The 13,891-nt window shown below is 61.1% G+C and overlaps 2 protein-coding genes across 2 annotated transcripts in view; one reads left to right on the top strand and one right to left on the bottom strand.

The window, feature by feature from the left end:
• Positions 1-4,420, top strand: part of TOR1B (torsin family 1, member B (torsin B)) — a 4,948-nt gene extending 528 nt beyond the window's left edge. Inside the window, exons 2-5 of the mRNA XM_004677253.2 lie at positions 232-497; positions 1,758-1,933; positions 2,335-2,462; positions 2,773-4,420. Coding sequence (XP_004677310.1) covers positions 232-497; positions 1,758-1,933; positions 2,335-2,462; positions 2,773-3,014 — 812 coding nt within the window. The 3' untranslated portion in view covers positions 3,015-4,420. The remainder of the gene's footprint in view (positions 1-231; positions 498-1,757; positions 1,934-2,334; positions 2,463-2,772) is intronic.
• Positions 4,421-5,946: 1,526 nt separating this feature from the next.
• Positions 5,947-11,697, bottom strand: TOR1A (torsin family 1, member A (torsin A)). The gene is made up of 5 exons (XM_004677252.2): positions 11,385-11,697; positions 10,758-11,023; positions 8,880-9,055; positions 8,682-8,809; positions 5,947-6,477 (listed from the first exon to the last, which is right to left on the bottom strand). Exons 1-5 carry the CDS (start codon positions 11,695-11,697, stop codon positions 6,227-6,229), a joined length of 1,134 nt encoding a protein of 377 aa, XP_004677309.2. The 3' UTR covers positions 5,947-6,226.
• Positions 11,698-13,891: the final 2,194 nt, after the last annotated feature.

Raw genomic sequence — 13,891 nt, 5'->3', positions numbered from 1 at the left:
GTCGAGGGGCCGTCCTTGGCCGCAGGAGCACGCTTCGCCTCCTTGTCGCGCGCCAAACGCCACACCAAACGCTTTCCAGGCGGTGGCACCCGTGACCCAACCACGCCTCTGTGCGCGGACCCTGGGGTTGGGCAGGGCCTGATGCCGGCACCCCCCCCCCCTTTGGCCAGTTGGGGCTTTTCTGGGGCTCGTCTAATGTGTACTCTTCTCTCCTCCGCCTGGCTCCTGCAGCTCTCAAGCTAGACTTGGAGGAAAAGCTGTTTGGGCAGCATCTGGCCTCCGAGGTGATTCTCAAGGCACTGACGGGCTTCAAGAACAACAAAAGCCCCAAGAAGCCACTGACTCTTTCCTTACACGGCTGGGCCGGCACCGGCAAGAATTTTGTCAGCCAAATTGTGGCCCAAAATCTTCACCCCAAAGGCCTGAAGAGTAACTTTGTCCACCTGTTCATACCGACGCTGCACTTCCCGCACGAGCACCAGATAAACCTGTACCAGGCAAGGGACCCCTGTTCCCTGGCCGTGGGGAGACCTGATTGCTAACTCCACCGCTTTTCTCTGCACCCCTTTCTGAGTTAAGGCACACTCACCCCTGGGAACACGTTGCAAAACTCCTACCACTTTTTTCTCACTTGATTCCAGAATTGTTTGGTCGGGTAGATGAAGTTCTGCTCAGCGAGAGGTGAGGTGACGTGTTCCTCACAGCATGTGACCTTGTAGCCGAGGCAAACTGGAACCCAGACACCGCCCTGCCCCCCGGTTCTCAGGGTAGCCAGCGCGGCCCCTGGTGTCAAAGGGGTCTCGACACGGCTTCCCTGGGGCTCCTGTTTCTGGCGCGACTCTGCCTTGCCTCTGCAGTGTAGACTCAGTAGCTGCGATCCCTTCGTCCCTCCCCAGCTTCAGAGCCCCAGCGCCGCTTGCGCTCTTCCAACGAAAGCCTTAAAGAACTGGCCCTGAGACAGTGTCTGTCCGCAGCGCGTCTCGTAGACCCTCCGCTCGGGTCCTCATTTAAATGAACTGGAGAAAGCTCATGTTCCAGCTGTTAGGTCAGGACTGAGAACAGAAACAGAAACTGAGCACAGAAGTGAAGTGGGCATTGCCACCCACATTGCAAGACAACTTGCCAAAGGGGAGGATAATTTCCCCATTTTCCAAACTCCTTCATGCAGCTCTAAGAGTACGCTTGGCGAGCTAGGGAAAGGCCGCCTGAGCGCACACCTGAAAAGACGTGCACGCTAGGGCCGCCAGGACACCGCGGGCTCGTGGCTGGGGGCTCGGGGGCTCTTTGCCTGGGTGTCTGGGTGTTTGTTTCGAGAAAGCACAGAACAGTGGCCTCCGTGAGTGCCGTCTCCGTGGGCCTCTCTGCCCGCCGCGCGGTCACCGGTGCCGGCCCCGGGCGCCATCTAGCTCACGCCTCTGGTGGAGTGTCGGCAGTTATCTGGTGCTCTCGGTCTGCTGTGAGGTGAAAGCCTGGGGTTGGCTAACAGGAGTGATAAATGTTCGCGTGGCGTCTCTCCTTAAAAGCCCTTTAGGACGTCGGTTGAGTCAGGAAGAAACCGTTTTCGCTCCCCCTCTGCTGGTTTCCTCTCCTTAGACCCGTGTTGGGGAAGCTGTTCTCCGGAAGGGTCACTCGTGGCTGGCCCGCTTAGAGCCCTGTTCCTCCTCCTCTTGGAGCACGAGGACCAGTGTGGTGCCTGTGCCCCCTCAGCGCGCCCCTTGAACCCCGGCCCCCGCTTTCTTCCTTTACGGCTGGTGCAGGACCAGTTGCAGACGTGGATCAAGGGCAATGTGAGCGCCTGCGCCAGCTCCGTGTTCATATTTGACGAGATGGACAAGCTGCACCCGGGGGTCATCGACGCCATCAAGCCGTTCCTCGACTACTACGAGCAGGTGGACGGCGTGTCTTACCGGAAGGCCATCTTCATCTTCCTCAGGTCAGCGGGGCCCCTTCTCTGGGAGACGGCCCCTCGCCCCGCCCCCGGGGCCGGAAGGTCTCGCTGACTGGCGCGGATGTGCCAGCCTGGCAACGGTGACTTGCCGGCAGCTTGCTGGCCTTGGCGTGGCACGGGTGTGGGCAGGGGACGTGAACGAGAGGGACGGCGGCGCCTGCTGGCAGCCAGCAGCGTTCTTAGCTGCACCGCTGCCCACGCGGCTGGCGAGCGCCTCGCGGTGCGCCGCAAGCTCTGAGGAAACATTTTCCGCGCCTTGGGCGGGGGAGACACTGTCCTGGGTGCGGGGGCAGTGCCCCTCCGCGGAGCATCGGCCTCACAGCAGGTGGCTTCCTGACAGCAGGCACGTCTTGAGGGGCAGTTTTATTCTTATCCCTTATTCTCAGCAATGCTGGGGGGGACCTCATCACCAAGGCAGCCCTCGACTGCTGGCGAGCAGGGAGGAAGAGGGAAGACCTTCAGCTGAAGGACCTGGAAGCCGTGCTTTCTATCGGCGTCTTCAATAACAAGCACAGTGAGTCCTCCGGGAGGAGCCCCCTGCCCCCACGGCCCCTGCAGGAGCAGCAGCTCACCTGCCGGGCTGCCACAAAGCCACACACGCCCTCCCGCCTCCGGGCTTTGGGGAAGCTGGCACTTTTTCTAGAAGCCACTTCTCAGAGGTAGCCCACCCTCCCTCACGTCAGGCTCGCCGCACACTTGACAGAGCATCTCGTGGGGGAGGCTGCGAAGAAGGCGCCATGGGTTGGTCTCCACAGGCCCTGGCACAGTGAGCTTGGCCAGGTGACGGCGACGGGCGCGGAACACAGCGGTGTCTTGTCTCCCAGGTGGCCTGTGGCGCAGTGGATTGATAGACAGAAACCTCATCGATTACTTTGTCCCCTTCCTGCCCCTGGAGTACAGACATGTGAAGATGTGTGTGAGGGCAGAGATGCGGGCCCGTGGCTCCGCCGTCGATGAAGACGTGGTCACCAGGGTGGCGGACGAAATGACGTTCTTCCCCAAGGATGAGAAGATCTACTCGGACAAGGGGTGCAAGACGGTGCAGTCGCGGCTGGACTTCCACTAGCCTCTCGTCCCGGGGCCGCGGCCTGGGGGCTGGGCACGCCGGGACCTGGGCTGTTTGCACGTTTGCACCTGTGCACTTTCTGGATGGGGGAGTTTCTTAGGGCTGGTTTTTGCTGAGCTGCTGGTCTGCAGGTGCTCTTGTCAGTTTGCCGCCTGACAGCCGTCTGTCTGTCCTTGGGCCTGAAGGCAACTTCTCAACCCCAGCGCTCGCTGTTCTGACCTCGCACGACGCCTGCAAGCCGCCATGGAGGGGACCTCCAGCGTGGAAGTCGGCCCCATGGCGCCCTGGCCTCAGCAGCTGCTGCTGGAACGAGGAGCTCAAGGCCCCGGCTGCACGGGGAGCCTCGGCTCCCGCCTGCCGAGACGCGCGGGCTTTGCCTTGCCGGCGGCCCATTCGTGCGCTCCGTTACATACGACAGGTACGGACGGCCTGGGGCCCTCGACCCCGGAGAACCGACGCACTCGGGTGGGGCTCTCAGGCCCTGCGCAGAACGGGCCACTTGGGGCCCCAGCCCGTGCCCCGGGGTGTGCGTCACGGCTGCCCCCGGCCCGCCGTCCTCAGGAGCGCTGAGGCTGTTGCTTCCAGTTTGGGCCTCGGTCCCCGGGGCGAGCTGTGTGTTCTGGTGCGTGCGAGGGCGCCTCCCTTCACTCCCTGGCGCTCCCGCCGGCCCCCGCCCGAGGGGCTGCTGCCAGACGCTGCCTTGCCAAAGGGAGGGAGGCCTGCCCGGAGCGCTCGCGTCTCCGCGGACGTGTGTGTTCTAGAATGTTTTTACTTCTGAGTTTTAAATAATAGAAATACAGGCTGTTGCTTATTTTAAGCCACCGGGACACTGGAATGGGGTAGTCTTCGCACAGATGAATGTTTCTTGTCCAGCGCGTGTGGCCGTCAGGGCCGTAGCTCTGGGTGGTGGCTGCGCCTGGGCGCCTCACAGCGGCGCTGCGTGGCAGCACCGGCCTGCCCCTGGGAGGGTCCTGCAGCTGGCTTGCGCCCAGAGGCCCCGGTCACGGCACCCCGCAGGTGTGACTGGGCCGCTCCCCGCGCCGTGCACCGAGCGTTTCTGCCTCCCCACACATCGAGCGCACGGCGGAGCAGTGTCCTCACAGGGGGCTGGGCTCCCCTGGCAAGGTGTGCCGCGGTGAAGCTGAGCGTCTTCCGTGCACGCTCTCACGTCGGAGCCAAACTACATTTTTTATAAGCTTCTGGGTGTCCAGCGAGGAGGAGACAAGCTTTTGTTTACAGTGAACCAAAGACCGGACACGTGTCGGCCACCTTTGGACCGTGGGTAGCGGCTGTGACGGGCCCGGGCTGACTGCGGCCGGCCTCCCCTGCCCTAGCGAGATGGAGATAAGATCTGAATCCACCGACAGAATGTAAAGTGCCATATGATAATGAGTAATAAAACTTGCATTTTATGTGAGCTGGCCCTCGCCTCTTGCCCCCACCCCACCCCGTTTTTTGGCGGCTGGGAAACAGCCAGGGGGAGGGCTCTCGGGTGCCACCGGGCTCACAGGCCCCGGTCGTGCCTCAGGCAGAAGCGGTGTTTACCCCGTAGGCGTCACCCGAAGAAATACGACTCAGCTCAGTGACGGGCTAGATGTCTTCAGGATTTGTCGATGGAGTGTCGAGCTGGGCTCCTTTCTGGCCAGTGGATTCCGAATGGATGTTGGAAGGACGCTGAGTTCTGGGGAGAAGACTCGCTGCTGGCGGCCGTGCTCAGCTGTGAGACCCAGTGCCGGGTCTCCCCGCCCAGGCCTGCAGCGACCCAGCCCTTGGCCCCTCTCTCCCCGGGAGCTGGCCACAGACCTGCCCCTTCGTGGACCAGGGTTGGCTGAACGAAAGGGAACCCCGTAGACCAGAGGTCGGCCTGTTCACGGAAGTGGCCTCTTATCTCAGAGCCCTGGCACTGACCCTCTCCCCAGACGAGATTAACCAGCCAGCTCACGCTCCAGCAGGTGCAGGCTGCCATCACCCCGCCACGCCTCTCCCTTCTCCGAGAGGCAGGTCACCAGGGCTACCCCTCACGTTCTTGCTCAGGCCGCTCCCCAGCCAGGTTTCTGCTCTCCCCACTCAGCCTTATCCACAAAGCCTGGGCTTGCGAATTCAGCCGGGGACCTGTGTGTGCCCACCTGAGGGAGCCAGGTGGGGACGGCTGGCCCCAGCCCGTAGCCCCTGGGGACTGGGCAGCAGGTAGCGCCACTGTCTGACATCTGGGCGGTGTCAGCAGGAGCCTCTGCCGGCCGGGGCCGGGCCGCTGGGCCCCGGAGCACCATTTGGGGGCCCACACTGCAGAGCCCTCTTGTGAGGTGTGCAGGCATGTGCCAGGACGGGTGCCCGCATCTCCCGCAGCGGCTGTCCCCTGCCACTGGAGCTCCATGGCTGGGTGCCCGGAGCCACGGAACCGGCAGGGTAGCTGGCGCGCAGCCAGCACTCCCAGGACACAGTGCCCTTAGCCCAGGTCACTCCGACAGGATGGTGCCTGCAAGGCCCTGGTTAAGCGCCTCCAGCGAGGGCACCTCAGACTTCACAAATCACCCACTTTACTGTCAGCTGGTAGCTGCCTGCACCCCTGCTCCCGCACCCCTGCTCCCGGGGAGGTGTAGGAGTGCTGATTAAATGTAGCAAAAATATAAGGGACTTCTGGCCTAGCCGCCAGCAACACGCAACCAGGGCGAGGTCTCCTGGACTCGGGGCCGCCACGCCCTGGGGGCCCCTCGGTCCAGGTGTTTGCTAACAGCGGTCCACAGCGCCACCAGGACGTTCCTGCAGTTTACCACGTCACTAGGGTGAGAGCCCCGGAGAGGCCGCGGCAGGCTCCGGGCTGTGCCGTGGCCTGTGGCCCACAGGGCGCTCCAGCCCGGGCGGGGAGGGCGCCCTCGGGACCCGCCTTCGCAGCAGACCTTTCACAGGAACTGAAGAAACACAAAGCCAACCACCCGAGAGCCTGAGAAGTTTCTCATATTAAAAACCATTTTAAATAAAGGCATTACATTTTTTTAGTAAAACTTATTTATCCTTCCTTGAAACAGAAATGTGAAATTAAAACATGATTTTTAAAAAATCATGAGCCCTCACACGAGGGGGCTAGGAGCTGGCTGCTCCCCCCGAGGTCTGGGGGCGCGGTGCGAGGAAGGCTGCTGCCCACAGGGCAAATCCAGTCACTCCTTGGGGCGCGGGGAGGTCGGGGCGGGTCTTGTCTCCTCGTGAGCGGCGGTTCAGTCGTCGTAGTAATAATCTAACTTGGTGAACACGGTTTTGCAGCCTTTGTCAGAGAAAATTCTCTCCTCTTTGGGGAAAAATGTCATCTCCTCGGCCACCCTGCTGACGATGTCCTCGTCGATCTCGTAGCCGCGGGCCTGCATCTCCACGCGGATGCACATCTTCAGGTGCTTGTACTCCAGGGGCAGGAAGGGGACGAAGTAGTCGATGAGGTTCCGGTCAATTAAGCTGCTGTGCCAGAAGCCACCTGGGACAAAGAAAAGGCCTTGGCCGCCGCCCGGGACCGGCACGCGCCACCCGTGCCGACTGCCAGCGGGACCGGGATCTGGGGAGGAGGGCAGGGAGGTGAGCGCCCCAGCAGAGACCGCTCCTGACCCAGGGCGGAGGGGAGGCCCAGATGCCAGTGTCTGAGGGGGGAAGAGGCGGGAAGAGGCCCCCACGGTGGGGCGGCAGCGTGAGGACCAAAGCTAGAACCCTCAGAGTGACAGACACACACTGTTAGGGCCAAAGGGCGTGAACTGTGCCCGTTCCGGGAGGCGGCTGGCGCCCCTCCCAGGGCCCCCTCTGGGGCCACCAGCACCCTGGGGGTGCTCCCTGGCAGCTCTTCACACAACTACTTTTCTCCAGCGCATTCTCCAGCGCGGGCCTCGGCTCAGGTGAGCTCCTTAAGCCCGGCCCGCCTACTCCCACCCCCAGGTGTCTCCAGCACGCCAGCAGCGCCCCGACATCAGCTGGGCGCCCTCCGTGTGCAGCCGGTTCTGACGCTCCCCGGGACAGCAGCAGACCCCAAGGGGGGAGTCCCCGAGACTGCCCCTTTCAGACACCAGCCACGCGTCCGGCGCTTCTGGTCCAGCCCGTCACTGGTGCTTCTGACCCAGCCGCTCCTGCAGGGGTGATATCTGCCATCCACTCACCAAATCCCCGGAACACGGCTCACTGGGTTACTGGTTTCTCAGGAAGGACGCCGGTCGGGACCAGGCAGAGGGTGAGTACAGGGGAGGGCCCAGCTCCCTCGCCCTCTCCAGCGACCACGCTCCCCGGGGTCCCACCCACCTGGGCTTCAGTGGGGGTCTCATCACGTCCACCCGGTGGTCTGATGCAGCCTGCGGTCTCTCCCCTGCCGGGAGGCTGACACTCCACTCAAGGGTGGGCTGCCCCCCCAGCGGGGTCAGCGGTCTCCCCACTCACACAAGCCCACGTGTGATTGAAGGGGTTTGTTATGAATGTCCAGCAGCTTTATGGCCCGACCACCGGACTTCTGGGAGTTTTAGGAGCCCTGTGCCGGGAAGGGGGCGAACCCCACAGTGCTATTCCCAGCCATGGTCTGAGTGCTGTTTATGCTTCTCTCCCCAGTGCTGACACACACCTGGTGCTCCTGAAGGACCTGCTCAAGGAGTGGCCACAGCTGAGCCGTCTGAGGCCCAGCCGGCCAGGCCCGTCCACTCTGAAGCTCGCCAGGCATCTGCCGTCGGCTCCCAGACATGGGCTCGAGGCGACGGTCTGGCCTGCATTTGGGCTGAGGGCTCTGGGCACGTGTTCGAATTTGAGGGGGTCGCAGATGACAGGGCTCTGGCCCTCCCCAGCAGCGTTCCAGCTACACCAACCTGACCAGGCTCGGCCCTCTCCCGAGTCTCCCTCAGAGGACAGCTTTTGTGAACCCGAGGACTTCTCAGGGACCCGCCCAGCCCACAGGTCTCACTGGTGAGTCACTCTGCCTCGGGTAGCTTCCAGCCTGGGGTTCAAGCTCAAAGGTGTGTTTGAGTTCAGAGGAAAGGCAGTGAGCTTGGGACCTACAAGGCTCTGGAGCAGGGGCACCTGGCCAGCTGTGTGGCCTCGGGCAAGGTGCTGTTCTCTCTGAGCCTGCTTCCTCAGCTCTAAGGGACAGCTTCTTCTCAGCTGGGCTGCGGGCGGCAGAGGAACCTACAGGCCGGTAGCCGAGGTCCCAGGGACAGAGCTAGGGCCCGGCCATCTTCTGGCCATTGCAGTCAATACCTGATTTTGGGGGTGCCCATAGAAAGAAAGGGGACCCACAGGGCACCTCCTCCTTTGGGGCTACCCAAAGGCACCAACCTGCTGCTTTTCTTCTAGAGAACAGTGATTTTGCTAAAGAAAACAGGCCCCTGATCTCCAAGACCCCAATAACCAACCAAGTTCCCCTTCCTGTAAAGAGCACTTCTCACACTGCACTTAACACAGCCCCCCCAGATTTCAGGCTCGGCTGGCCCAGGGCTGGCTGAGACTCTGCGTCTCTTAACTGGCACCGGGACACGGCGATGTCGGGCACGTGTGCGCCCCAGTCTCAACAGGAAGGGCAGCAGCCTGGCGGGCACCCCCGGCGAGGCGACCCCGAGGTCTCGGCCGCCGGCTGGCAGCACGACAGCAAGCAGCCCCCGCCGGTCTCACGCGGGCGCTGCGAGCGGCTGAGGGGAAGCGGCGGGCGGGGCCACTCACTGTTCTTGTTGTTGAAGACCGACACGGACAAGGCGTGCTCCATGTCCTTGAGCTTGATTTCCTCCCTCTGCTTTCCCCTTCTCCAGAAGTCTAAGGCCACGTCTGTGATCCTTTCTGCTCCCGCATTGCTGCGAAACAACTGCAGTGAGGCAGGGCGGGGCTCCCCGGCCTGCGCCCCCGCAGCGCCGGCCGCCTCACCTGAGGAAGATGAAGATGGCTTTCTGGTAGGAGATGCGGTCCACCAGCTCGTAGTAGTCGAGGAACGGCTTGATGGCGTCGATGAGGCCGGCGTGCATCTTGTCCATCTCGTCGAATATGAAGATGGACCTGGCGCAGGCGCTCACGTTGCCGCGAATCCACAGCTGTAGCTGGTCCTGGGTTAGCGAGAGGCCGACACGAGCCCTCAGCGGGGGCGGGCAGGCCCGGCCCGCGCTCCTGCCCACGGCGACCGCGGCTGCAGGCGGGGGCCCGGCAGCGCGGCTGTGCCTACCGCCCTCGTGGCCGCGGGTGCTGCCACACCCACCTCACAGCAGAGGCCACTGAGGCCACTTACAGACTTACACATTACCAGATGAGTGTGTAGCGGAGCTGCGGTCGGAAGCCCCCTGCCTGACTCCAAGGCCGGGCCGCACTCTGGGTGCGGTTCCTGGCCGGTTGATTCACCCGAGGCGGGGCCTGGGGTCGCTGGGCCTGTGTCATTAGTGACCCCACGAGGGAGCGGAAGCTGAGCTCACACTCACGGCCGCTTGTGATGAGCAGCACGTGGTAACACGCCTGTGGGCCTGTGCCTGGGCTCTCTGAGGCCCCCTGCCTCGACAGACACGCGGAGGGAACTCGTCCTCAGGCCGGAGGAACTCTGTGCCACCCAGGTAGGACTGGCCCCTTAATCAGAGCCACCCCTTTGGCTCCAGGAGATGTCTTTCAAACTTACTCCCCCACTTCCAACCTGTTAAGGGAGGAGAACTCTAGGAGTTACAATGTAGGCCTTGAGCTCTTCTGCTTTAGTTTCTGCCTGGCTGCTCTGACCCAGGTTACAATGTTCCAAGCGTTTGTATCTAATCTAAGCTGTCATTCTGCCTGGAGGTGTGGGCTCCTCTGTGGTCAGAGAAGGAGCCTCAGGGGGCCCTGGGGTCCCCCAGAGCCAGCCACTGTTTAAACAAGGATGCTCTGGGAGCTGCCCGGTTCCCACCACCGAAGTTTTCCCATTCTGCTACCGCAGAGTCCAGGCGGAACAGAGAGGACCTGCTGAGCGCACTGGGGCAGGCCCAGGCTGAGCACTGGTCACACCTGAGTGGACTTCCCTGGGGACATCAGGGCGGCGATCAGAGCCTGCCGTGCGGGGGGCCTGGAGACACACGGGCTACGTGATGGGCCCGGTGTCACACAGCTATGAAGAGGGAGCTCGGATGCTAACTAGGGTGACCGACTCAGTGTGTTGGAACTTTCTCGGTTTTAGCACCAAAGCCCCTCCCAACCTGACTTCTGATGACCCTGGCAGGCACCAAGCAGAAGGGGAAACGCGTCCGCACTGTGAGGCTCGGTGTCTGCCTTTCTGCCAGCTTGCAGGCTAGTGAGATTTAGGAGGCAATCGTTGGCCTTTATCGCCCGCCCATGAGCCCGCACACGCCCGACTTGACAGACATGGCCCTTGAGTCTCAGAACCTGAGTCCCAGAGGGGTCAGGCGACTTCCCCAAGGCCACACAGCTGGGAAGTGGTCCTGCGCCCCCAAAGCCCAGGTGGAGAATCAGCGGGCTAATGTGAAGTTGTGGCTCAGGCCAAGACGGGCCTCTCTGGAAATGCGTCCTCTTGGACAAGCTGCACTGGCACTGCCCGTGTCCACCTGGGTCCCTGTGGCCCCGCTCGCTGACTCTCCCCCTGAGCCTGTTTCAGAAACCACCACAAGCCTCTGCGAATGTCACTGCTTCTGGCCTCACAGCAGGGTGCCTTCCACACCTTTCTGAGGGGGACCAGACCCCAGGAGCCATTTTCAGGGCTCCTGCATTTCCACGTGGCCTTCCCAAGTCCCACAGCACCGCAAAGGAAGCCCAGCAGGGATGCCCAAACTCTGCCCTTGCCTTATACAGGGTGACGTTGGAGGCGTGCGGGAAGTGCAGCGTGGCCACAAACAGGTGGACGAAGTCACTGTTCAGGCCCCCCTCATAAATATTTTCTGCGATGATCTTGCTGACAAAATTTTTGCCGGTGCCCGTCCACCCGTGCAGGGAGAGGGTGAGGGGTTTCTTGGGCTTCGGGTTGCTGATGAAGCCAGACACGGCATTTAAGATGACTTTCTTGGCAAGGTGCTGGCCAAAGAGCTTGCTGTCCAGATCCTTCTGCAGCGCTGGGAGAAATAACAAAACCTGTCAGGCGGGGGTAGGGGTGAGGGTCACGCCCGCCAACAGGGCGCCAGGTTTACAGGCCAGAGTGAAGGCAGCCGAGCTGTGGGCGTAGCGGGGACGAGTCTGCGGAGGGTCGCGGGTGGGGCACTGGGCCGGCCGCAGGCGGGGCTCGGCAGCCCCCGAAGGGCGTCGCGCCCCAAACCGGGCTCCATCCGGCGGCCCAGGTGCCGCGGCCAGCTCCTGCACCCCGGGCTTCGGCGTGAATCGCCTGCCTCCCGGGCCTCCGACCTAGGTCCGCCGCTCGGGGTCGGGATCCAGCCCCGCGGGCTCCGGCTCCCCAGCCCGGCCCCCGCCCCGTCCTACCCTCCCGGCTGAGGCTCCGCTTCTGGCTGCAGCACTCGGCGAAGAGGCAGTAGAGGCGCGGATAGGAGATGTAGCCGGTGAGGACTCCAGCCAGGGCCAGCCCCAAGCTGATGGGCTCCACCGCCCGCACCGCCAACGGCGCCAGCAGCAGCAGGCCCAGCGCCGCCCGGCCCAGCTTCATGCCCGGAGCCGCGCCGCCCAGCGCCTGCTCGCGCTGCCCGCCGGCCACAGACGCCAGCTGCACTTCCGCTTCCTCCCCCCGCGGCCGCCATGCTTGAGCCGGGAGCCGCCTCCCGAGGCCGGGAGCCACCATCTTTGTGAAAGGCAGAGCCCTTCCGGGTCAGTTTCCCGGGAAAGCCCGGGGCGCCGACGTTAGTGCGTTGCGTCTATTGAAATTAACGAACCCGTATAGGCAGCCCTATAAACTGGAGTTTATTCCGCTTGCCTTGGTTTTTAACCTTCTCAGGAGGCAGGATCCCATCCAAGACACCAGTTATATTTGTTGTTAGGGCTCCGTATGCTCCTCGCTGTGTGAGCTTGGCAAGCTTTGCTCGCTTTTCATAACCGTGACAGTTTGGGGGGGGGGGCACTGGGCAAACCCTCTCTCAGCTGCCCCACTATTGGAATTTGATGCTTTCCTCAAGACTGCACTGTGGCTTTGGGTTTGGGGGAGGAGCAGAGGTACAGTGCCATTTTTTATAGCCCATTGAGGGGACAGAAGATGCGGTTTATGGCCGCTGGGGTTGACCTTCATCGGCTGGAGAAACCTCGGGTTTCTCCACTTAATCCCACTGGCCAGCCCGCCTGTGTGAAAGGTCATGAACAGGGCCGCCCTCTGGCGCAGTGGGTTGAAGAGCAGCACTATGAAGCTGTTCACAGCCACTGCAACGCAAGTTTGATCCCCGGCCAGGGAGTGACCCACATGGCGCAGCAGAATTCTCCTGTCTCCTGCTCCCCTCAGCAGTGGATTTCAGTGGATTTGCCAGTTCTGTTCCCCATTCTGTCTCTGGGGAGTCCTCTCACCCCCACCCCCCTCTGTCTGTACCCCAGTTCTGTATGCATGCATCATTTAAAAAAAAAAAAAAAGGCATGAAGAGAACACACCCAGGGACTAGGAATTGAGGCACCAGCCTTGAGTTTAGAATAGCTACACACATCACTGGGGGGTATTCATCTGGACAGGAAATTAGTCTTTTCTCCCCCGTTTTGTTTAATGTATCCATCCTGTTTATAACAGTATGGATCCCTGGATATTTGACTACACTGTGGGTTGCCTTCCATACTGCTTTATTTTGTTGCCTAATCTGTTCCTCCTCTGCTTACTGGGCCGTCAGTTGGCTCCTCTGCTCCTCTAACTGAACACCCCACCAAGAGTGCATTTTGTTGACATAGGTCCTTTGACACATCCCCACCAAGTGGTTTTGGTTGGTTTTTTGGTATTTCCTTACTTTCCAGCACTCCACAATACTCCAGGTTCATCATAAATATTTCCCGCCCAATTTCTGGAGTCAGTAATTTCTTCAGTGGACCGGGCCCATTCTATGGGATATTAGAGCTGGGTGTGTTCCGTGTGGAGACCAACCCATGTAGATATACATATTCATAAGGATTTCTAATCATAACCACCGCTATCTCTGTGAAGCATGAATTCTCACTGATGTCTGCCCTCTTAGCAGGTCACTGTGCCTTCTCCCCAGGTTTCTCTAGAAATTCCCACTCCAACAATAAGTGAGCTGGCTCCCACCAGCTGGTGGCCACTATTATTTACTATTATTTTTATAAAAATTAATTGTAATTATTTACACATACAAGAGCTGGGGTGTAGGCCAGAGGTGTGGAGGCAAAAGGGTGAGAGGACTCACTGATGACAGAGTGGGGAGCAAAGTAGGCAGATCTACTGGAACTGCTGAGGAGAGCAGCGGGGAGACAGGAGAGGTCTGCTGCACCCTGTGGGTCACTCCCTGGCCGGGGGTGGAACTTGCGCTACAGTGGCTGGCAATAAAGCACCAAGATCTTAAACCTGGGGCACCAGGGAGGCCGTGGTGGCCACTTTTATACCCTCTCCCCATCAATGGAACTCTGGCAAGCAGCAAATACAACAAACACAGTGCCACTTGCTCGTGCACCTGTCGCCTGGTGCTGAGTGCTGTGCCCGGCCAGGCGCTGGGCCCCAGCATTCACTGGCTGCCTGCGCATTGCGGGCAGCTGAGAGATGCCTGTGGAAACACTTTCCAGCTTCAAGTTTTGCATCCAAAAATAACAGTACTGAATGCCTGTCTTAAGTCAAATACTACTGCAGATCGCCTCTGCAGTATCCTCACAGAGCTGGAGGTAGGGGTTACCCACTGTCCACTTATTTTCATGGCCTGCCACGTGTTTGGTAAAGGACTAAACCTGGGGATTCCAAAGAAAACGGGCCACACCTAATCTGTGCCGTAAGCGCCTCTGCGTTCTCGTGGGGGTGTCACACTTACAGAAGGCAGAGGGGGGCTCTGCCCGAGGCTGAG

Source organism: Condylura cristata, unplaced genomic scaffold (assembly GCF_000260355.1).
Source record: "Condylura cristata isolate star-nosed mole 26May11 unplaced genomic scaffold, ConCri1.0 scaffold00006, whole genome shotgun sequence".
Classification (NCBI taxonomy): Eukaryota; Metazoa; Chordata; class Mammalia; order Eulipotyphla; family Talpidae; genus Condylura; species Condylura cristata.
Note: the sequence above shows the minus strand (reverse complement) of the source record. Positions and strands in the feature narration are given on the sequence as shown.